This window comes from Procambarus clarkii, chromosome 50 (genome assembly GCF_040958095.1).
Source record: "Procambarus clarkii isolate CNS0578487 chromosome 50, FALCON_Pclarkii_2.0, whole genome shotgun sequence".
NCBI lineage: Eukaryota > Metazoa > Arthropoda > Malacostraca > Decapoda > Cambaridae > Procambarus > Procambarus clarkii.
This window is the reverse complement of record NC_091199.1, coordinates 8,015,680-8,040,650: the sequence shown is the minus strand read 5'-3', so window position 1 is coordinate 8,040,650 and position 24,971 is coordinate 8,015,680. Positions and strand designations below refer to the sequence as shown.

At 38.4% G+C, this 24,971-nt stretch overlaps 2 protein-coding genes across 14 annotated transcripts in view; one reads left to right on the top strand and one right to left on the bottom strand.

Moving 5' to 3' along the window:
• The first annotated feature begins 8,292 nt into the window (after nucleotides 1-8,292).
• LOC123772716 (dihydrolipoyllysine-residue succinyltransferase component of 2-oxoglutarate dehydrogenase complex, mitochondrial) lies at nucleotides 8,293-18,700 on the top strand. Of its 3 annotated transcripts, XM_069303453.1 has the most exons (11): nucleotides 8,534-8,680; nucleotides 9,247-9,268; nucleotides 10,881-10,932; nucleotides 12,457-12,521; nucleotides 13,578-13,708; nucleotides 14,252-14,593; nucleotides 15,701-15,852; nucleotides 15,997-16,195; nucleotides 17,324-17,575; nucleotides 18,076-18,255; nucleotides 18,569-18,700. In XM_069303453.1, the coding sequence occupies exons 1-10, from the start codon at nucleotides 8,549-8,551 to the stop codon at nucleotides 18,208-18,210; spliced, it is 1,482 nt and encodes a 493-aa protein (XP_069159554.1). In that variant the 5' UTR covers nucleotides 8,534-8,548; the 3' UTR covers nucleotides 18,211-18,255; nucleotides 18,569-18,700. The 3 variants fall into 3 exon arrangements, with proteins under 3 accessions (XP_045622025.1, XP_069159554.1, XP_069159553.1); XM_045766069.2 differs by lacking the exon at nucleotides 8,534-8,680 and adding an exon at nucleotides 8,293-8,428 and having other exon boundaries at nucleotides 18,076-18,700; XM_069303452.1 differs by having other exon boundaries at nucleotides 18,076-18,700.
• Nucleotides 18,701-21,102: 2,402 nt separating this feature from the next.
• Nucleotides 21,103-24,971, bottom strand: part of unc80 (unc80, NALCN channel complex subunit) — a 162,248-nt gene continuing 158,379 nt past the window's right edge. For all 11 annotated transcript variants that reach the window (XM_069303440.1, XM_069303447.1, XM_069303448.1 and 8 more), the window contains one exon: nucleotides 21,103-24,871. In XM_069303440.1, the coding sequence (XP_069159541.1) occupies nucleotides 23,345-24,871 (1,527 nt within the window). In that variant the 3' untranslated portion in view covers nucleotides 21,103-23,344. The remainder of the gene's footprint in view (nucleotides 24,872-24,971) is intronic.

The window sequence follows — 24,971 nt, the reverse complement described above, 5'->3', positions numbered from 1 at the left end:
GTAACAGGATTGCCAGATATAAATTGCTGAAAGTAGCGAGCTGACGGTCAAAAAGTAGCGAATTTGTAATAGGAGTAGCCCAATTTTTTGTTGAGTGACTGATACGGGTTTCAAAGTAATATATTTTGATAAATAGAGTACACTACACGATGTTAATTGTTTTATTCATATTATTTCTGCACACACACACACACACATACAAAAAAAGAAAACTTCGCAGAAAAAAGCAGTCTCCGTGGTGTAGTGGTAAGACACTCGCCTGGCGTTCCGCGAGCGCTATGTCATGGGTTCGTATCCTGGCCGGGGAGGATTTACTGGGCGCAATTCCTTAACTGTAGCCTTTGTTTAACGCAACAGTAAAATGTGTACTTGGATGAAAAAACGATTCTTCGCGGCAGGGGATCGTATTCCATGATCGTACTCGGAACAATGAGTACGATCATTGAGAACTCGGAACGATCGTATGATCGTACTCGGAACAAGTTCCAAGTAGCACGGGCTATGGTGAGCCCGTAACTTACCTGGCACAGGAGTTGGGCAAATAACACTGGCTATGGTGAGCCCGTAGTGGACTTACCTGGCACAGGAGCGGTGCCGTCTGATTAATTATTGGATTGATTGATGATGATGATTGATGAAGATTAAGCCACCCAAAAGGTGGCACGGGCATGAATAGCCCATAAGTGGTGGCCCGTTTAAGCCATTACCAGTATCAAGAGCTGATACTGGAGATCTGTGGAGGTGCGACTGCACCCTGCGTGACGGGAGATGTCTCCCGTGGACTATTCTAAAGGATTTGGTTTGCTTTTATAACTGCAGCTTCCACTTGTTGTACAACTATCAGTGATTGGTGTTAGCGAGTAATCCTTATACTCGCTCCATTATCTCATTATCTTAATGGCATAACTAATTACACAAGCTATAATCCTATCCCTATTTACAGGTAACGGTTTTTCCACCCTTTTTACGGGCTATTCATGCCCGTGCCACCTCTTGAGTGGCTTAATCTTCATCAATCAATCAATCCACCCTCCTATCTTACTGTGAGGTGTAGTCACCGTATATAAGCCAGCGATTTGAGAATAGCAAACTTACGGGCTATTCATGCCCGTGCCACCTCTTGGGTGGCTTAATCTTTATCGAATAGCAAACCAGTACAATCTCCAGTCAAGAATGTAGTACTCGGTGTAGGCAGTTCTCATCTACCCAAGACTACAGCTTCGACACAGAGCAGGCAGCAGACTACGACCTCATCCAGCTACAACGCTCTCCCACATAGAGCTCCGCGACTCCGGCCACACTCAGCTCTCTGCTCTGCTCAAGGCTTGGTCTCAACGTCTACGACACTGCTGTATCCAGGACTACTAAATAAATATGAAACTCACTAAACACTGTGTATCTAATCAACCCAACAACATAACATAATCGTACGGTACAGGTGGATTCTGACTCCAAGATAATGTTGATGATTTGGTAGTTGTGCATTGTTATGCCCCACATGAGTGAAAAAATCTCCTGTTTTCTGTCCTAAGTTGTGGCTTCTTGAACCTATCCACTGCTGCCCACTAGATGGGGGGCGGTGTGCAGGACAAACATATAAATTGTGACACTATCTCTCCACATATGTCAGTTGCTTAATTTAGAACCTGTACTTGAGGTCGATCTCGAACCCATTGTTGATGTGACGACTTATATTGAATTTTGTAACTAGCTCATCAAGATTGTAACTTGCTTAACTAAATGAATTGTGGGGTTCAGTCCCTCTGCCCATTATGGCAGCTCCTGCTTGGCCGATAGAGTGGTTAATTGATGTATGTGGTTGCCAGGGTGAATACGCAAGTATAGTCCCACGCAAATTGTCTGGCATTTTTCCAATGGCGCAGTATGATTCCATCTATACAAGATGGTACATTAGATTTGTGAGAGTACATAACATTGGTGTTCTTACATTCGACTTGATAATGGGACGGACCGAAACGTCGTCGTCTTTTCATCTTCTGGTGTGTGGCTTAGCTTTCAAACATTAGTACCTCTCAGAGACATCATTGAAATGCGTGAAGCAGCTATGATGCACAACTGGGAAAACTTATCGCCAGGGCAGTGGGAAATCCTGCGCCACGACTTCCTGCAGGCTCCTAGCTGGCGTTTGGAGAGGTCTTGGCCTTTCTTGAAGCTTACACTGTAGTACGCTTGCAAGGTCACTCTTAATATTTACACTGAGGTATTTGTATTGCCTGCGGTCTTCGTGCGCTAATCACTGACTTTAAAAACAAGGTGGTTATTATTTTTTGCCTAAGTGAGCAGCCTCGTCCCCCACCTTACCCCACCCAGTACCGCTGACTGTCACCAAGTTCGCCCAGTCCCAGCTGAAGAGTCTCACCCCACTAACTCGGCAATGTGATGTTATAGTGGCCAGAATACGTCTTGGTTATAGACGTATCTGGCAGCTTTCTCAAAACCCAAATGTCGAGTACACAATGTGTTAACTTTGTGAAAGAGAAAACATGCACTCACTTGAACATTATATTGTAGAATATTTCATATTGACTGACTTTCGCCCTCCTGGGCTGAGGTATGCTGAACTCTGTAACTACTATATGAGTACTGGAACACTTGATATATTGGACTAGTACCCTAGATTGACCATGTAATGTATCACTTATACAATGTATGTATGTGATGTAACTATATAACCTGAGCTTGTAAAAGCACCTTAATCACCTTCAGTGATTAAGTGCTTAATTGCACACTAGTTTCTCTATCAGCTATCTCACCCTGTCAGAGTAGAAGAGACAAATGTATGTGTATGCATGTGTGTGTATATATGTATGTATATATGTATATGTACGTATATATGTGGATGTATGTATATGTATGTATATAAAGTATATGTGAAAGCTGATCAGAATTACATTTCACCTTTGTAAATGCACATTAATGACACTATGTAAAAGACACATCGAACACTTTATGTAGGGCATACGTAAATCTGTGAATCTATGTATTTGCGTATGTAGGTTAGCTTAGCATTTTAAAAGCACCGAATCACCTTCTGTGAGATGTGTTAACACGATGTACTGAACGGGGTGAGAATTGCTTGAGCTACCTCATCCCTTTGTGTGTATTTCATCTCAATAAACTTATTTCAATTTTAATTTCTGTGGTTGGTTGTTCAATAAATCCCTGAAGTATATGTTTAACAAATCTCTAACCCTGTCCATGGAGGACAGAAGAAAATGTATATATGCTGGTTAGCATTGTAAATGTGTGGCCACGTCTGTGGTAGAAAATAATAATAATAAATTTCTCTCGGTAACATTTGAGGAGCCTCGTTCCCCTTTTACAGGCTCACAATAGCCTGTGTTACATGTCAATTTTGTTCCAGTAGCTGAATCTGAAACAACAACAAGCCTCTCGTTCCTACCTCTCCTTGCAGTACCAGCTGAAGAGCCTCGTCTCCACCTCAAGGCGGCAACAATAAAAAATATCCTGGCCGGGGAGGATTTACTGGGCGCAATTCCTTAACTGTAGCCTCTGTTTAACGCAATAGTAAAATGTGTACTTGGATGAAAAAACGATTCTTCGCGGCAGGGGATCGTATTCCAGGGACCATAGGATTAAGGACTTGCCCGAAACGCTACGCGTACTAGTGGCTGTACAAGAATATAACAACTCTTGTATATATAAAAAAAAAAAAAAAAAAAAAAAAAAAAAAATAATGTAGCGAGTATATTATGTCAACAATATACTCGCTCCAAAATTATCTTGTAGCATTGCATCCATAGTAAGGGTCAAAACCGTTAGTAATTTCAAAGCATTATGTGACAAAGAGTGCAAGGAAGACGGGACACCACGAGCGTAGCTCTCATCCTGTAATTACACTTAGGAAATTAGAACCGTTCGGGGAGGGGACGGGGGGGGGGTCATGTCGCTACCTGACCTGACCCAAGCCTCGCTCACCTCCGCTACCTCAGCATGTAACATTTAGATAAGATGAGATGCTTAGAGGGGGTAGAAATAGCCTAAGCTACTCTATCCCTTTGAGATGTATTTCTTTCTTATCTCAATAAACATACTTGAACTTGAACTTGAGATGCTTATTCAGGTAAAGGTACATATATTGAAAATGAGTTACAAACATTGAATTGAAAAAAGGAAAACTAGAAAAGGGGGAATGATAATAATTACATGATGGATGGAACAGCAAAAAATGCAACAGAACAGCAGAAAGAATTTTAAATAAACAGAAGATTACAATTTTCTTTAAATTTACACATACCAGATATCAGCAGTTAAACAAATTGTAAATAATCAATATTGTTTGAAAATAGCAAAACATAGGATGACATTTAGGAGGTAAGGTAGGTTATATGGAATTTATTAGGTAGTACTTAGTTTTTCTCTTAAACTGGTTGAGAGAGGGACAGCCTTTGACGTGATTGGGAATGTCATTCCACATTCTGGGTCCCTTGATTTGCAGAGCATTTCTAGTTTGGTTAAGGCGCACTCTTGGAATATGAAATAGGTATTTGTTTCTAATATGGTCCCCATAGGTTCTGTTACAACATTCTAAGAAGCTTTTAAGGCCTGGATTGACATTACAGTTCAGAGTTTTATATATATGTAAAGTACACGTGAGAGGATGTGACTTAATATCTAACATATTCAAAGATTTAAGTAGGGTGGCCGAGTGCTGTCTGGGGGCCAGAATTTGTTAATGCTCTAATAGCAGAACTCTAATTGTGTTGGGTAATTAGAGGACGTAGATTATTTTGAGTAGTATAACCCCCAAGCACAGATACCATAATTGAGATAAGGATAGATGAAAGAGTAATAGAGTGTTACCAAAGCAGGGCGAGGTACATAATATCTGATCTTAAAAAAAATGCCTACAGTTTAAATTTTTTTTTTGCTATAGATGTATGTTGAATTTGGCGCTGGAAATTAAGCTTGTTATCGATGAAAACATCAAGGAATTTTATAATGGCTGCAATCAACCTATGACGCTACAATGAGATATGTAGCCTTTATCATCTTCTCGGATAACTAGACGTCGTATGTCCTCACTTAAACTCGATCTCAATTGCAACTAAGATTACCTATCCTGGGACACCTTACACAAGGTGCTTCAACCTGGAACAAGAAAAATCATACTGCACAGTACACACTACTGTACAATCATCTGTAAACCACGTGTGCGCAAGATCAGCTTAGAGATTTTAAATTCTTACTAATCATAATTAACTCTCAGATCCCTTTCGCAATCCAAATTGGCAATTTCAACACTATCAAGCTCGTATCTTGTAACTCTACCATCATTAACTAGCCTCAAAACCTTACATTTGTCTTACATATCCTCAATAGTAGATAAACAAAGTAATTCCAGAACTTCAGTTACCTAATACCAGCATTGTATAAAACTTATCATAAGCTACGGGATTTGTAGATCAGTTTAAAGGGAGTTCAGAAGTAATTTACAGCTGATGCCATCTGTCGGCAAAAAAGAACACTATCAAGAAGTCTGCTGGTAAATAGTAGCCAAAAGATACAGCATATGCCATCTGTTGGAATTAAATTGCACTATTAACATTTTACCCTTCAAAATACACCTGGCGCCATCTCTGATTTTTCCAACACACTAAAAATATCCAAACAGCAGCCCATAAGGCGGGTTGTTGTGCTGAAGTAAGAAGTCCCCCCCACCTCCCACCAGCCTCCATATCATTGGTAGATATTATTTGTTGACATTCACCACAGCCAATCACAGGCAAGGGATCAGCTAAAGGTGCCGCATCCACTTAATAAATTATCATTGTTCTGCACACCAGCCCTACTTATGATATGCTGTTTCAACTTTAATCTACCTAAAATGTGAAGTGTTAATTATTTAAAAGTATAAATAAAGTGATAAATAAATATTGTAGGATATAACAGGTGTTATAGAACAATGGTTTGGCTACCAAACTTCTCACGTCTTCAGTGGGTGTTGCCACACAAATACTACTACTAATAATAATAATAATTATAACATCGGTGATACGATTCTCCGCCCTCTTATTGGACTACATTATTCAGTTAGATGAACATTTCTGTCAGGGGACAAAATATATTGTGCAAAAGGACGTATTTCTTAGTTTGCATTTCATTCCTAGAAAGAGTGTTGGCATTCCCTGCAACAGCCAATCACAGGAAGGTATTTGCTACAGCTCCGCCTCCTATTGAAGTCCTCGGGAGTGTTCACTACACCGATCTCTCTCAGGGCTTTCTGTTTTATCTCTTGTATATCCAAAGTATGATTCATTCTATTACTTTGATAATTAAAAGTAAAAAGTTACACATAATGACTTAATTGTGCCATTAAAAAGAACTCATAGTGTATTTTATAAAAGAGTTTTATAGGAGGGGTGTTATATCAATTTTATATATATCTGATAAGGATGTTGACTTCTCTATTCGTGTACCTGTTGTTTATTAATACTAGAAGGCTTTGTAACGTACGATTATGTTACGTTTTAGGGTAAATTAGATACAAAATGTTTAGTGGGTTTCATATTTAGTAGTCATAGTTATAGCAGTCGGTTGTTAGCAGTGTCGTAGACGTTGAGACGAAGCTTGGAGCTGAGTAAGGCAGGAGTCGCAGAGCTCTATGAGGGATGGCCATTTTCTAGTGTTTTGTATGTTCGATCTGTACACCAATTGATTGAGAGTTGTGAGGCGGGACCAAAGAACCAAAGCTCAACCCCCGCTGTGGGGCTAGATTTCAATTGAGTAGATCGAGGCTCTGGGGCCACCAGATGTGGGAGCGGGACGTCTCATCTTGGAGTAATTTTTCTAACAATGCGTTGGTGCTGTAGTCTGATGCTTAGTGGTTGTATGTTCAGTTCATGGAGCTCCTGGACTCTCTGATCATATGATGGACGGTGTTTTGCTGCTCTCCTTGCGCACTGTTTTGCACTACTTGTAGTTTTTGCATGTTAGTTTTCTTTAAGGTGCGTGTAGTGGTATTGGGGATATTCTAGATGCGGCCGGACTAGAGCCTTATATAAGTGTAGCTATATGTTTGTACTGAGGCTTTGGAATTTCCTCAGTTTTCCTAAGGCTGCTTTGTATTTATTTAGTCTGTCTACCTGATTTCTTATCCCTGTTCTACTGATCCAGTCCCAGTATTCTGCCTACCTTCACATATTGGATCGGGCGGTTGTCAAGCATAATGTTTCTTTTCGCAATATGTATTATCTGTTACTTTTGTTTATTTGTGCTAATTTTCCATTGCGTCTCAAAGTTGTTTATGAATTTAATTGCTGCCTTGATCTTGTTGGCTAGTAGCGGCTTTGATGATCCATGCTGGCATATTATTTGGGTGACATCGTCAGCGTATGTGATGTATTCTCCATGCTTGGGTTGGGGTAGGTCAGCTGTATAGATGTTGAATAGAGTGGGGGAGAGGCAGCTTCCTTGCGGTACTCCACTTTTCAGTTCTATGATGTCACCCAAGTTATACCGATATTGAGGCTAGCAGATATGTTGTCTAAAACGTAAGTAATTATCAGAAGGCACCAAGCCGGGGAGGCTATGCTACTGTCTATAAAGCTGCAGAACGAAGCAGTAAATCTCCGTGGGAGTCATAGCTTAGATGTCTTATGTTTTAGGCTTGTGTGCCAAACTTTGTCGAAGGCTTCCGAAACGTCTTTAAGGACTATATTACACTGATCTTTTTTTCGACATTGCATTGCCTATGGGCCCCTCTGGGATTTCTAAACCCATGTTGCCTGGTGTTATACTTCTCTTCCTCTGCCATGTACTTCACAAGTCTCTGATTATTTTTGTCGAATATGGTACTTGGTTCTGCAACCGGTTACCACTGTTTGCAATAACGTAGACATTCTATTTGACTTATATTAGGCACGCCAGTTTTAGTTTAGTTCATTTATTATGCACCCCATACCCATCTTGTGGGCGGTAGTGGAAAGGGTTACAAAGACATATAATGGACTCAGGGACTGAATCCCACAATTCATTTAGCTAAGCAGGTTACAATCTTGATGAGCTTGTTACAAAATTCAGTATAAGTCGTCATATCAACAGCTATCAGCTTATGCATCCGTACATTGAAAAAGTTTAGTGTCGTAGTTGAGAGGTCGTACATCTTTACGAATGTTTTAGCAAGCTTTATTTCTAACGGTGATCCCAGACATCTTTCTTATTACCAATATTTCAACGACTTAAACTTAAAGCTTATTAAATAAAGATTATTAACTTTGAGAGTATTGTTAGTTGTTATTTAAGTGAAAACGCCGGCATAATTAAGTTTGTTAATTGCCGCAGCGGCCCTGCTGAGCGAGTCCCGGCACAGTAGACGACAGCCATGTTAGGAGTTAGGAATATCGGCAAATATTGGGCGCGGTTGCCGACACAGGCAGAGCTGCAGGTCAGTATCTGCTGGAGAGTGTTGTGTGTGTGGCTTACAGGTGTGAAGAAGTAGGTATGGGCGGCAGGTGTGGCTTTATTATAGTGAAAATGAGGTGGCCGTCGGCGTTCTCGTGACGTCATGGTGATCAGCTGTTGTAACCAAAATACTGCAGGAGTTTGTTGGGATTTTGTGATGTTTTGTGTTGTCTGGTGTTTAGCGCCAGTAGGCGGTCAGCAACCATTAATACGCTGTGTTAGCAAGAGACGTGGGGTAGAAGCTGATTTTTTTGTGTCTTTGCGATTAAAACTTGGGCGGGTCTCCATGGTGTCTGGTCCGCCAGCCTGGGGTCAGGTCCAAGGATGTCATAACTTTACTCTACACTGCTCGCTCAGACAAATTGGTTATATTAAATGTTGATTTAAAGTGCATAAATGTTATGTTATTGGTTGGGCAGCTTGTCATGCTAGATTAAGCTTTTTACATCTACTGCATTTTTGTATATATTTAAGTCTGTCGCCTCCATGTGCGCCAGAAAATATTAAATATTATGCTTCATATTTGTGATAGCTAAATGTTCTTTCTTGATTGAGAAAAATAATTTAAAAATCTTGCCATAGTGTTGTCCTGAGTGTATTAACAAAGTCGTAGATTTTTTAGGAGCCATCCATATGTAATGTGATTTGTCTTGAATTCCTGTTAGAATAGAATGTTGTACAGTAAAATAATATTTTATAATATTGTTGGTCAATATGTTTGTCGTGAATTTCTGTATTATATCAGGTTGATTGTTAGCAATGATTATGCTTGAATTATTGAAATGCTGTATGTTCTTTCAGGTTCTACGGTCATCAACCAGATGTAAGTGGCCTAATAGTGTTCTTGTGAAGATGAGCAGCAGTTGTCAGATCTTGTTCCAGGTGTTAAAGTAAGATATTTAAAGGCAACTGTTCTGATGTAGAACAAGGGAAAATATTATAGGTAGCTCATGTTATGTTATTTATAATAGTTGAAATATTGTTAGTGCTGAACTGCACATTTCATAATGTGTCACAGCTTGTCTGTGGCACATTATGAAATTAATCGCTCTCCCCCCATGGTCTACAATTCGGTCAGTACACTTGATCATGTTGAATCTGTCTCTAAGCAACTTTAGGACTTACCTTGCTGGTAAGTTTCCATTCACTCTTGCTTCAGAGTTCCCTCATTTCATCAATAATTAATATGCAAATGATTTTACAATTCAACTTAGGTAATGTAAATGACAGATGTTAAGTTGTATTACTGGCCTCCTTTGTGAAGTGATTCTGCTATATTGGTCATGGAGCAGAAACGCTTGTGTAAATGGAGGGCCCAATCGGAATGAGGCTTAATGCTCTATGGCCGACAATTGCTGATTCCAAGACAAAGTGGTCTAGGCTATGAATTAGTCAATAGAAGCAAAGCATTCTTGCAAGCTTCCATTTGATTGGCAATCACAAAATAAACACAATCATAATCTCGCTAGTGTCACTTTGTAGCAGAGTAAATGGTTGAAATAAACTGACCCCACTCTCTGCCTCTGGCCAAATTTACACACCTAGAACCATTCAAGGTGGCTGCTTTGCAGATCTCTCATGATAGTATCACCCAGGTGTTGTTTTCTGTAATTAAGGAACCCATTATCACAATAGCTATTGTGCAATAATTGAGCTTTGCTCAACCTAGCGCTGTGATTAGACACCCAACAAATGGTTTATCCAGGGATTTATTAATTTAAGTCCAGTGGACTCTGGGGTCCACACTGGCACTCGGTGTGAAATGTGTTAAAAGTCAGCTGTGAAACTCCCTCTCACAATTTGTATTGAATAAAAAAAGTTGTCAGGGAGCTGGCAGCCATTGCATATACAGTATACACATTAGGCTTATATTGAGGTCCCTCCAATGTCGAATTGCTGACCTTTTCCAGGATACAATCTCGCAACAAACTGACTAAATTCTGTGCACCTATTTACTGCTAGGTGTAGGTGATAGGAAACATGTCCAGCCATTTCTGACCGCTCTGGGATTCGAACCTGGAATTCTCGATTGCAAATCAAAAATGAACTTAGCTGTACTACCAGGACTAAATTTGAAAAATGTGAAACCACTGTAAGTGGATTTATTTGTTTATCTTTAACCTCAGGCCAGGCTACAAGAGTTTAAAATTATTCAACCTAAAGAACAGGCAATCCATAGGTTTAATTTTGCAGTTGTATATTCTTATAGTTCTGTATTAACATAAATGTATTTGTTGCTTCGGTACTGGATGAAGTGTTTGGTCATGATTAAGTAAAGTTTATAGCCATAGCTGCTGACTTCTGGCCAAATGGGTGACCAATATACACAATCATCCTTGTTGTTGTTCCATCCAGACTTACCAGATGTGTAGTTAGTAACATAAAGAAGTATTTGTGTTATAGCCAGTGCCATGTATGTCTTCTTCTGTTTATAGGCGTATCTTCTTGGAAATATCACCGGGTCCCTTCCTTAGCCTGCACTTTTCAGTAAGTATGTCATTGCTTGTGATTCAAAATTTTCTCTTATTGATATAATGCAGAATTTCATGTACAATCCTGTATATTATGTACTGTAGAAGGTGTAAAGAATGTTGTGTAGCAAAGATTTTTCTTGCTTTTATGGTTTTAATTGAGCAAGAAACTGATAATCATAGATATTTCAGCACTGCTTTGTAATTTATGATGAGAGTTTGAGGGATGTGTGCAATATTTTTATTGTTCAGATTGCGGTAATGGCTAATGTTTGTGCAGGAAAATTGTAAATTAAACAAAACTGCTTAGCCCCATTTTTTTATGTAAACAAAAATGATGAGCTTATCATTTTTGTGATAAGCTTCTGCATAAGACTGATAATAAGATAATAAGCTTCTGATAGGACTGTGCTTCTGTAAGCACAGTCAAATTTCTTTAAAACTAAATTTTTGGTTTAAATATTCTTTTGAAATTACATAAATATTTATGCATTTAACCCTATCATTGCTAAAAGTATTTCACATGGTTCTGCAGGATTGTATTGTATTTGCAGAAAGTTATCCAAGTTGCAATTACTATAAAACACTTTTCCACATTATGTAATGATTGCTCAGATGTGCCAAAAATAAAAACAAATTTGGATATGGTTGTTTGGAAGAAAATGTGAGTGCATTCCTTTGGTCAAAAAGGCAGCATAGTTACTCCTTCACCCGTCCTTTCTTCCCATCCCTTCCACATTTACACATTGCACATATTTGTGGAATTGACATTCTAGGTGTTAGTTGTTTATTTTGTTAAATCGGTCGTTAATTTTGAGTGTGAACATTTTATTGGTCTTCATTACTCGTCACCATTAAAAATATGGACGTATCTATTTCTTGGTAATATATAGATGATGAGAATGCAACAGAAATCTTATAAAAAATTTAATGTGCTTCACAGTTTATATGGAAAGTGCTTGTTTTTCTTAATAATGAAGTAAAAATTAGAGAACCAATAATACCACCCTTCTATTTTTTGTAGAATATCTTCTGTATATACATATGATATTCTGATTAAGGAACACATACAGCCCAAGTGTAGAGTTTTGGCACATGTTTTCTTGTATAATGGAGCCATTTTTTTCAATTAAATTTTTTAGATGAGCTGTTTTAATAGATGGAATGAGCAATTTTTCTTTTACTACGTATAAAATAAAAGAATATGAAACTAAAATATTTATTACCAGTTTTTCTAAACTCTGGAAACACAACCTTCACAGTAAAATTGTAAAGTTTATAATAAGCGAACAGTGTTACATCATTTACAGTACTGTACTGTACTAGTATTGGCATCAGAACACGTACAGAACTCAATCGTTGCGCTCATTAAATAATTAACAAAAATGTTTTTCTTTAGCATCAGTATGCATTGAATCATCTTGCACAGAAGCCATAATTTGCAGTACAGTTTTGAGGAATTGTGAACTCCTGTGTTTACTTGATAAACGTTGTTGGCTTTCTTGCCATTGTGATTTTATTTCTAGATTCATGTCCACAGATGCAGCCATCAGTATGAGCAACAGATCAAAGATGTTAGACATTTCCACACATCATCTGCATTTTGTAAGCACTACTGTAGTATAGTTTACCATTTTATTGTGCATATTGTATAATTTTATTGTTGGAAATATTTTGTTTGATAGTATGGCAAATTATTTTTGATACCTCATGGAATAGGGTGTAGATATGATGTTTTTTGTTGTTGAGAGAACATTTTAGAGAAAAAGAAAGCACTTTATGCTATACTCATGAACTGGGAAAAGTACAGTGTTGTATACTAAGTCGCATATATGTTTTCTGACGCATATATGCTTGGGGACCATTCAAGCTTGTTCGCAGTATTGTAAACTGTATATATAACAAGGAAAAGGGCTTTGAAAGGATCTAGAGTTGATATAATGCTTCTGTATGTTGTCAAGTTTATAAAATAGAGATACTATAGCAATTTATTTGTGGTTATTAGTCTGAGTAATGTTAGCAGTGATTGGTGTAAAATAAAAAACATAATTGGTGGAAGGATGTGTTATTTTACTGAAGATTGGTTAATGTCTTAATTTTATACATGAACAGTGAAGGGGAATACTAATAACTTGTGTATTAGATGATATTTTGCTGCATTAATGAGACCAGCTGTACTGAATTGTGTGTGTGTGTGTGTGTGTGTGTGTGTGTGTGTGAGAGAGAGAGAGAGAGCATGAGAGAAAGAGCATGTGTGAGAGAGAGCATGAGCATCAACTTGCAAAAGTCCTTTAAAAATAAAAATAAAAATGTTTCAGTGTGTGTGGTTTGGATTATTGCATTGAGTAGGACCCATTTTGGTGTTAGATTGTATGGAGAAGATATGAAAGCTATTGATGTCTTGTACATGTAAGAGTAGTGTGACTTGGATGTGCTGTGCGAGCAAAAAAAAAAAAAATTACTGTAGAGGTTTGGCTATAAATTTTGTCGACTTTATTCTTTGTCGTAAATTACTTTTTGAACTTGTGGATTACTGTACTGTGGTGCTGATAAGCTACCTAGGAATGATTGTGTGAGACATTTTAGTGATAGAAATGGAATTGCAAAATAAAAGCTAAATTAAGTTGATTTCTGTTTTTAAGTTTTAATTTTCATGTCTAGTTGGTGAGGTGAAGGTGGTGCAAGTACCGCCCTTTGCAGAGTCGATCACAGAGGGGGACATCAGGTGGATTAAAGAAGTGGGTGACAGTGTTAGCGAGGATGAACCTGTGGCAGAAATTGAAACAGACAAGGTGGGTAATTGTGATGGTTCAGATAATTTGAATTTGTAACATCTATATCACCCAATTTTGGCTGGATTTCAGAACTTGGTGCAATATCGTGATGTATTTCTTCTATTGACCGAATCGGTGAAGGGTATTTATGGCACCTTGAGTAATATTGTCATCAGTATTTGCTTGCTAATACTAGTGTTGCAGTTAACTATGATGGACTTATAATAAATGATTATTCAGATTGACCACTTTCTCATTGGTAGTTGGCCTGAATAAAGCAGTCCGGATATTTTGTTTGTCCAAAGTCAGATTATTTCACCCAGTCCTTGCATAAAGTCCAAGTGTGTAACCAGATATCCTGATGCATGATAAGGTTACACCAAAGGAAAGTACAGCTGATGTAAACGTAGTACTTGAATTTTTTTGTTTAAACCTTTATGCTCATCTTTTATTCGTTTCTACAAAAACTGTTGTTTATGGAAGAGGTGTTTTAATAGGGTTTTTGTGTGTGGGGTGTGTGTGTGTGTGTACATGTAAGTTTATATTGATATTTTATTTCAGACATCCATGCCAGTGAACTCTCCTTGTGCTGGTGTTATTAAAGAAATTTTAGTTGAGGATGGTTCAACAGTTACTGCTGGACAACATATATGTAAGATAGAGGCTGGGGCTGTGGGGGCTGCTCCTTCCAAGAAGGAGGAAGCCCCTGCTGTTGAGGCCCCTGCTGCTGCTGTTGCTGCAGCTGCAACAATTGCAGCAAAAGCTCCTCCACCGCCTACTGCTGCAGCTGGGCCAATTCCAAAAACTGTCCCACCAGCTGCTGCACCACCTGCAGCCCCACTGGCTTCAATTCCTGTAGCAGCAATAAAGCATTCATCATTCATCCATCAGGCTGAGGTCAAGGTTAGTGAATCAAAGTTCTATGTGCTCTAATTCCTTCTACAGTATTTTTTCCTACTTTTTTACTTGCCATTCTTAACTTGTCATGATTGTTGGCATTTATTATACATTTTTATTTCCTGAAAGATTTGGGGATAGCAAAAGTAAATTCCTCCACCTTGCATGTATGTGTTGTAAATGACTGGAAGGGTGGACTGAGGGTAGAGGTGCTGCCTGCGTTAATAATTATTGTCACTGCCCGTTTTCCCACTTTCATGGGATGCAGATGCATTTGTTCAAAGAAAATGTGTCATACCTCTAGGCATCCCTGACCTGTACTAGTGTGAAGTAGATTTTTGTCTAAGAATTTATGCAATGTGAGGTGGTAGAGGGGACCAAGTTAAATACTTGCAATGGTTTGGATGTTTGGAGAGGATTGCTGATGCTTAGTTTGTAAAGAAATTTCACAAGAGTGAAGTACTGAAGATAAAGTCCCCAGGCAAACTCTCTAAGCAACCCTACCAAAAGGTGTAGCCTTCTCTAGACTCAGGCTATGCCATTCTGAATTTGTGGTATTTATCCTGGTTATAATCTAATATCTTTTTCTATAAGAAAGTTAGTCTACCAGTAACTAGATATAGGTATATTATTTTCCCACATTGTATGAACTACTGTTAACAAAATTTGATTACTTAGATTTTGCTGATTCTTCAGAATTGACTTTGTGCCATTTCAATCGTTCTAATAATTCCAAAACAAATCTTATTTAGGAGATGTAAATGAGGGGGAAGGGATTAGATTAGGTGTGTGCACGAAAGGAAGTGTTCCTAGGTAGTTTCAAGTTCGTTATCTGTCCAACAAGTACATTCAGTATATTTGTATGTGAAGCGGTATGTACCACTCATGAGAGATGGTATGTTTTGTGTGGTTTTGTTAATGTATTTTTTTTCTCTGGTTAGTCTAGGTCTTCCTTGCTTTCTTGTTTTGTAATTGTCCATAAGTATTGTTTGCTCACTGTCTTTGTACATGAATAATCTTTGAAATGTTTGTTAGTATTTTCTAAGTTTGTGGCGCTGTATAGCATGATAAATTTTGAGCTTAGTTCTTTATTTAGATATCTCCATTGTGCAGGTGCCACCAGCGGACTACAGCAAAGAAATCAGTGGGACTCGTACAGAACAACGTGTAAAAATGTCACGAATGCGACTACGAATTGCCCAGCGACTCAAGGAAGCACAAAACACTAATGCAATGTTAACTACCTTCAATGAACTAGATATGAGGCAAGTTGGATGAGTCTTGTTCTATATAATTGTATTTTTCTATTTTTCTTGAATGCAGGGATATGAAATGCTGACCAAGTAATGACAATTTTTTGCGAGTATAAATTTTTATTGGAGATTAAAATTTGTCTTGTACTCTTCTAGCAACATCATGGAACTTCGGAAGAGCATTGGGGACCAATTTTTGAAGAAACACGGAATAAAGTTGGGCTTTATGTCAGCATTTGTTAAAGCCTGTGCATATGCTCTTACTCAGCAACCCAATGTTAATGCTGTCATAGATGGAAGCGAGATTGTTTACAGGGATTATGTGGATATTTCTGTTGCTGTTGCTACACCAAAGGTAAATTGTAATTATCTGCTCTCCTTAATAACATTTAGAACTTTGTGGCCAAATAGTAGTTCTCTTCATCTTAACAATTATTGCTGGTCAGATTAGCTTACACCGAGGTACCCGAGAGAAATTGACTACTAGAGACAGGGAACCATAAACAAACGAGGCACAATACAAGTAGTGCAGTTGACTCTTCTGATAAACCAGTCCACCGCCTGGTGGCAGATGGGAGATGTTCCCGGGGATTGCTTGTTTGGCAATTACTGTATCAGAATTGTCTTTGCTCGGTAACTTTCTTAAACTTTTCTTGAAGGGGTTTTGACAGTATTGTACTTATAAGCCCTTGTTCATGCTAGGTAGTTTCATGGTTAACCAGTACAAGTTAGTCTGATCAGTAATAACAAGTGTTTAAACTGAGGGGAGCTCTCTCTGAGCTACCCTTTCTGAAGAGGTACACCCGTGTAGTACAGTACTTTAGAATAATGTCTTTGCAATAAGTGTTCCCGAGATCTGACCTGCTTCCCTCCAAGGTGAACGAGGCAGGAGATTGTTGTCAGAGCACCACGTCTATATGTTTTGCGATCTTTTACTTTAAATTCTGTAAGTTGAAATTGGTCATGGTGGTCCCAGATCTATTTAAGATATAGGACTGTATCGCCTTTATTAAACCTTAAATGTCTGGAATGGTTCTGCCTCGCTCTCCTTGTATGTGCAAAAAACAAAATTAAAAATATTTTTATTTCTTTTGAAATTTAAGAACTACTTTCTGAAGCTAATAAAACAGTGAAGTACCTAATTTCATCCATCTTGTATCCCACCTTTTGCTATTAACTCATAGTATTTTACTATCTAGAAATGCAACTACAATATAATTTGTTTTATCACCACTTTATAGTGATAATCCGTAGTAATTTATGTGAATCCAAATTGTTACTACATGCCTATTATTACAATTTTTTTTATTCAGTATACTTTCTATTTTCTTCACCTTCGAGTTTTTATTTCACTACAAACTGTATTTATTTTCAGGACTTTGCCCAAAATGTTATGCACGTTAGTGGCTTTGCAAGAATGCACCACTTAAACTATAACGTATGTACTTTCACAACCCGTATTTCAGCATAGTGTGTTTTCTAGGGCCTCGTTGTACCAGTTTTGCGTAATGTAGAGGGGATGAACTACCTGGATGTTGAAAAGGGCATTATGGAATTGGGTGAAAAAGCTCGCACTGGATCACTGGCAGTGGAAGACATGGATGGTGGAACCTTCACTATTAGCAACGGAGGAGTATTTGGTTCCCTGTTTGGAACCCCTATTATCAATCCACCTCAGTCGGCCATTCTGGGGATGCATGGTATATTTGATCGGCCAGTAGCAAGGAATGGACAGGTGAGGATTTAAAAAAAATTTTTTAAGGGTTAAACATTCTTAATAGTTTCTACAATGTAACTTGCTTCATGTATGAAATTGGGCAAAGTTTTGTTTAAGTGGTCTCTGGTTTACTTAATGTTCCAGTAGCTGAAGAGCCCTTCATTTGGTGTGCTCTTTCTGTTGGATTACTTTTTAAATATTAATATAAAGCTTGAGGGGTTCCTTGAGGGAGGGGTGGCTAAATATAAAATTTATCTTAAATTTATAAATTACTGTATTTTAAAAGACCTTAATAATAATTGTCAGAGATTACATTATATGTTGGGTATTGTAAGAGTGGAGCAGTGTTTCCTTGCTTGCACTGTAAAATAACAATGTGCACTAATTAAATCGTATGTAGTGTTTTGTAGTACAAGAAAACAGACGTGTGTATATTTATTTGAGACAAGTTGAACATGTTTGAAATGCTGTTCATTTGTTAATTATTTCATGATAAAATGTTTATATTCTCTCACCAGGTGGTCATCAAGCCTATGATGTACATCGCATTGACATATGATCACCGACTCATTGATGGCAGGGAGGCAGTTACCTTCTTGAGGAAGATCAAGCAAGCTGTGGAAGACCCCAGGATCATGCTCTGTGGACTTTAGACAACCACTTGTGTTAAAGCTTGTCAGTAACAAGTCATATCATTGGTTAGTCTTGGCTTCATGTAATGAATTAATATTTATAATGTGTTTGCAAATTAGTGCAGTTCTTAATGTTAAATATTGCAAAATTTATATGAAAAAAACAGCAGTTTTTATGTCTAATACGCTAAATTAATTGGACAAATAAATGCTTATCCGTGTTAAGTTTTTTCAAGAAATTATGGAATCAAATGCTACTCTTAGCTTTATTTTGTGTATAATTTATGATTTGAAGCTGGTTCTCGATATATTAAGATGACTGATTGTAGCATATCTTGTATATACGTGTAATATATACCTTGACATTTGTTATCGGTAGAGTAACTGGTGAAACATGGCGTCCTTCCCTCCCTCTGATGGTTTGTACCTGTTGTCCACCTGTCCTAAGTTATCACTAGCTGCTGGTAACTACACACAATACTACATGTAATAATAAATCACTTTGCCAGTATACGACTATTTATTTTCCAAAAGATCTTTATGGCTTGTTTTTTTTTTTATATATAAACCTTGTGTATTATAATTACATTAATTATGCACAAATTGGATGCATAAAAATATGGTTTTTAGTAGGGTGTGTGTGTGTGTGTGTACTATTTTGTGTCTGCAGAATCGAGCTATTAGCTCTTGGACACTCATCTTTCTAACCATTCTATTTTTTCTCTATTATATCTACTACATATATTTCTTACACATGCACACACACACACGCGTTATATAACAGTGCTGGGAAGACGGGACACCACAAGCGTAGCTCTCATCCTGTAACAGTTGATTTGACAGTTAAGAGGCAGGCCGAAAGAGCAGAGCTCAACCTCCACAAGCACAACTACTGTAGGTGAATACACACAGTCGTGTGGTCTAGTGGTTAAAGAACCAGGTACGCCATGATGTATAGTGCTGCTGGCTGTCTGGGTTTGAATCCTTCTGGGGTGTATAGTTGGGAGGTCCAGAGCTAGCGTTGGATGAATCATGATCATAGAAAAGCATGAAGATTAGAAATCAGACCCCGTTAGTAACTACGACTTCCCTTGGTGCAAAGACATGCCACTAGTGACTCCCAGAACTGAAGAACAAGAGCTACGAGGAGAGGTTAGTGGCATTAAATATGCAAAAACTAGAAGATAGAAGAAAAAAAAGAGGCAATATGATCACTAAGCACAAAATATTAACAGGAATCGATAAAATTGATAGGGAAGAATTCATGAGACCCGGAACTTCAAGAACAAGAGGTCATAGATTTAAACTAACGAAACAATGCTGCCGGAGAAAATTCACTTTTGTAAACAGAGTGGTAGCCGGAACAAGTTACGAGAGAGGCTGGTGGAGACCAAAACCGTCGGTAATTTCAAAGTGTTATGACAGAGTGCTGGGAAGACGGGACACCATGAGCATAGTTCTCATCCTGTAACTACACTTAGGTAATTACACAGATCTGGAAAAAGTGCAGAGGTATGCCACTAGGCTAGTCCAAAAATTAAGAGGCATGTGTTATGAGGAAAGGCTGCGTGAAATGCACCTCACGTCGCTAGAAGACAGGAGATCTCGGGAAGACATGATCACTAACTACAAAATTCTAAGAAGAATCGACAGGGTAGATAAAGATAAATTGTTTAACGGGTGGTATGCAAATGAGTAGTACCCAAAGTGTGCCCAAATGTACCCAAATGAGCCACATTGATGTTAGAAAGAACGTTTTCAGTGTCAGTAGTTAACAGATGGAATGCATTAGGCAGTGATGTAGTGGAGGAAGACCCATACACAGTTTCAAATGTAGATATAATAGAGCCCAGTAGGCTCAGGAATCTGTACACCAGTTGATTGACAGTTGAGAGGCGGGACCAAAGAGCCAAAGCTTAACCCCCGCAAGCACAATTAGGTGAGTACCAGTTGATTGACAGTTGAGGTGGGACCAAAGAGCCAGAGCTCAACCCCCACAAGTACAACTAGGTGAGTACAACTAGATGAGTGTACACATCCCCAGCCTGTAGCAGCCATCTAAGTCCCAGGTACTTATTTGCTGCTAGGTGAACAAGTGCATCAGGGTGAAAGAAACTGCCCATTTGCCCATGATATTCATATGTATAAATTGTAATCTACACTTCTGTGTAAAAAAACATTTAGCAATATAACGGGTCTTGGCAGCCCAGTACTTATTGTCCCCAGATCTTGTGTGTGGGGCCTCTCTCGACCAGCTGACTCTGTCTTGATTACCTGAGGCCTCTACTCCCTAGTAAGTCCTTGTCTTTCTTCTCTGGGAAGTTAGCTTTAGGGAGCCATAAGGGTATTTCCAGGTTTGACAGTTGATGGGTGTTCTCTTCATGTGTGTTTCAGATCTGGTTTGGAAGGTTGGAGGGAGACCTGAAGCTTTTGGGCACCACTTCCCATACTGTACTGGCTGGGAGATTGGTGTTAAATCTCGTGCATGACTTCACGAGATATGATCATTTGTTTACATTGGGAAGTTCGTTTGGAAGTTTTGAGACTTTGGTCTCTTTGAGCCCATCAGTGGTTTGTATTGGTTTGCTGACTACACAGATCCTTTCCCAGTGGGGTGGCAATGTCTCACCCACCCACTCTTTGCACCTCTGTGAGGGGTGGGGTTAGCACTGGTGCCCGGTAGGCTAAACAACTCTGGGTGATGTGACCTAGTAATTGGGAGCCATCTTGGCGAGATAGCTTCAAGGGATCAGAAGGGGCTCCCCCAAGAAAGTAACAGTTTAGTGGAACTACTTTTGCAAAACTATATGGACCAGAGCAGACTAGCATGAGTTTTTCTTGGAAGGGCCCTTCATGTAGTTTCCCAATTGGCTCTGGGTACTACTGAGGAACCTGCCAGATAAGGGCATGTGATTACTTTCAACACAGTTTATTTTTATCACTTGGTGACTACAGGTTTTAGCGTCAAAATATCTTTATTTTTCATAAAAGAAATTTTTTAAATAAAAATATTTATTAATAGATATACATTTTACAACATACACAAGTCATAATTAAAGGGGGAAAACAAAGAAAAATGATTACAATATTGTGTTCAATCCCATCAAATTAATTTAAGAGATACCATACCTCCTCCAGGCCTTTAGGTATCTGACAATGTAGTTTGAGTTCCTACTGTTATCTTGTGTGAATGATATCTTAAACTGCTCCTTGGTGCTAGTGAGCGTCCCTATATAGAGTTTTTTGGACTTGTTGATATGATGCACTACAGTGAAGTCATGCTGTCGGGCACCAGATACTGCCTTCTCTTGTCTAGCATTTTCTCTCTGCGCTAATCAAACCAGGCTGACTTGTGGAGATCTTAACAAGCAGCAGGGAGGGACAACTGAGCATTATGCAAGTAATTTGAAAATCAGATCTAGCACAACACCACTTGTGGCTGTGGACTGGCAGGCGCTTACTGTTAATACATTATAAATTGTTGCATACTGGCCAGTTGGCAAATTGTAGATACAATATGCTATACATACTGATATACGTGTGTGTATATAATTTATTCATTATGCAACATATAAAACATTATTATTAGCAAGAAAGTGACATTATCATGGTGTATATTAAGTGGTATAACCTTGCTTTTATAATACATATACAGTATAAAGTTTATAGTAATATTGAACCCGAAGATTACTGACGATGACAAACAGAGACTACTAAACAAACAGTGCACTCGTGCATGTCAACGTATGTTTGGAGCATTACTCTAGACTCTCATGATAAATGTTATCAGTTATTTATTACTACTATATTCTATACAAATAGTTAACATTTTCATAACAAAAATTCCAACATATATGATATTTTAACATTGCTTTGCTTATTAAGTTGAACAAGAATTTAAAATTATGATACTGTAATTTAAATGAAAATAAATGGATTTATATTTTCATAACATTTTAACCTAACTGTGATCAAAGTAAATAATGTATATATAAATTATTAATTGACAAAGAATGTAAAATTTGCTTGAAAAATTTCCCTATTAAATATGGATGGATAAAATGATGAATCCTTAATAAACTAATACAATATGTATATACAGTACTGTATATCAACACTGTATTACACTATTTCCATGGCAAAGATATTTTTACAGTGGGAAAATTATTTAAATAATTTCTAGAATTGCAATAGTACTTGGTCAATTGCCAACTCTCACCACCACAAAACTACAATACCTTTTCCTTGGTTATATCTGATATATATTGTGCTATATACAATATAGATTTGTATAAACTCATAACATTTTTAGATACTGTACATTATACTACACCTTTTTTATGGGTTTAATCTTTGATTACAGGGATTGATAGATAAATTATTTGGCACTATAATTGTATGTGGGAAGTTGCAGTGCTCTAGGGGGTTAAATGTGAAATGGTATCCAATCACACTGAATGTCTCAGAAATCCCATGTAACAATGACACGGTATTAGCTTTATATTTTGTATACAGCCTAACTTGCAATTTTTCCAAAACCTTCAACAATATTTCACAATACTGAATATATTAAACTCTTAACATTTTCTTACATACAGTACTATATAGGAATTCAGTACAGTACTTTGTACAAAAGTTATTTTATATTGTTTCTGAATAGGGTATGAAAATAATTACCCATAACTCAGGATTTCAAAACTGAGAATTAATAAGCTACTAAATTTGTTGTTGGCTTAAACTTAATATCGGGTACTGTACTGATTCATATGTGCTGGTAATTTCATCTACACTGGTGGACCCCAGTGGCTCCCTGCCCCTGCCATCTTCTTCTTTCCAATTGGTTTACTGGGTTTAACATGGCCAAATTGAAAGGACAAACTGACCTAGGCTGCCATCTGGTGGTAGTTGGACACATCGCAACCAGGGTACAGTATACATAAACAATTGTTTACTGAGGGATGCCAAATTTACTTCACACAGTTGCCTGTGTTGCACCTATGCTTTCATAGGGTTCTCTTCACTTTCAGATGTGTGATTTGGTCATCATACATTCAGCCATGTTATTGTGACTCATCATCTGCATGGGTTTTCTCTGATCTACCAAGGGCTAATCAGAAAGGAAAGATTCATTAAGTTCAATACTTCATTTTTGTATCTAAATTAGTGTATCTTCATCCCTTTCTGCTACAAGCAAAGATTGTTCTGAAGGAGTACGGTGTTCAAAACGTTTCAATAAGGAAGTTAATTCTCCAGGTGTTAGATTCTCTCCTGACCTTATTTCTGATTGTACTTCCCAGACATGTCGTGTTGTAGTCACCCCCTCATGGCTGCGTTCTGGCACTCCCATTTCTTCACATTCAAACCTTGACATACTACTACCATCTGGTTTTGTCCACACACGCTGTTCCTTTGCTTCTCCTTCAGCCCATGAGTGTCTCCAAACAGTGGGGTGGGTGTGGTGGCTTGAACGAGGGGAGTGTGCTGCTGGAGTTGGTGGCATATAGTGAGTAGTGTGGGAAGACTGTCCAGGGGTATGCATGTAACTTTCATGCTCGGGAGCAGTCGTGAAATGGTGAGGGAGATGCTGGACAGTTTGGGCTGAGCGACCAGGATGGGAAATAAGCATAGAGTGGTCAGGATGAGGTGAATGGCTCTGGCAGATTGTTTTGCTAATTTGGATAGGTGGAACAGCACGGGCTGACTGAATAGGCGGGACATCCTGAACATGTTGGATATATTGTGGGGCATGAGCTGCATGTGTAGCCTGCAAAGAGGAGACAGACTGTACTCCATGACTTGGGCATGTTGACTGCATTGACTCTACATGACTTGAATAGGCATGTGTCTGGTTTACTTTATGAGGAGAATGAAAAGTATGGATGTGATGTACTGTGCGACCTACATTAGCAGACTCTTTAGACTGAGTAGAAAAACTAGCATGGGCATACTGATCAGAGCGCACAGCATGCTGAGCACAAGAGGACTGGACTACTGGTTGGGCTGACCGAGAAGAATGAGACACTTGGTCATATGATGTTGCAGGAATACTATTTAGATGGGAGGGATGGGGGAAGGGGAGGGCTTGTGCTGTGTGGGCAGACTGATAATGCCCAGTATGGGCTATATATGAAAGATCTGAAAAGTGGACAGAATGGTGTGCGTGTTGAGCACAGTGGGATAAGTGAGCATCATTTGAGATGTTAGTACCATGGATTGACTGAGGATCATTCGAGCTGTAAGTATCATATGTTGAGTGAGGAACATGAGGAATGTAAGTACCATGGGTTGACTGAGGAATATGAGAAATATGAGTGCCATGGGTTGAATGAGGAGCATTCAAAATATGAGTACTATGGGTTGAGGTAGGAGCATGTGAGAAATGAGTACTGTGGGTAGAAGGTGAGTATGAGGTATGAATGGATTGGGGTGTGCGACTTGCATGAGCTGCGTGAGGAGGGGCAATAACAGATGATTGTGAGAGCTGGGCATGAGAAACACGAGATGAATGAGGATACTGGGAGTACTGGTTCTGACGTTGTGAAGCGTGAACTGTAGTGCCTAGTTGGTGGGAATCTTGCATTTGAGCACTTTTTTTCTCATTAGAAGGTTCAGATCTTCGGGAAGCTGGTGATGGTACAGATGGAGTTTGGACTTTTGGGCTAGCCGTTCTAACTTCCTCAACCTGTGGAGGTATTGTTAATTTTATGTTTGAGGAAAAAACAGCAGATCATATATAAATATGTACTATTACAGTATCATGTACAGTATAAATAAAAATATAA

Coding starts and splice junctions, on each gene's coding strand:
- LOC123772716 (XM_069303453.1), top strand. CDS start 8,549: ATGGTGATCAGCTGTTGTAACCAAAATACTGCAGGAGTTTGTTGGGAT. Junction 12,522..13,577: donor CCACACATCATCTGCATTTT/GTAAGCACTACT, acceptor TTTCATGTCTAG/TTGGTGAGGTGAAGGTGGTG. Junction 17,576..18,075: donor CAGTAGCAAGGAATGGACAG/GTGAGGATTTAA, acceptor TTCTCTCACCAG/GTGGTCATCAAGCCTATGAT.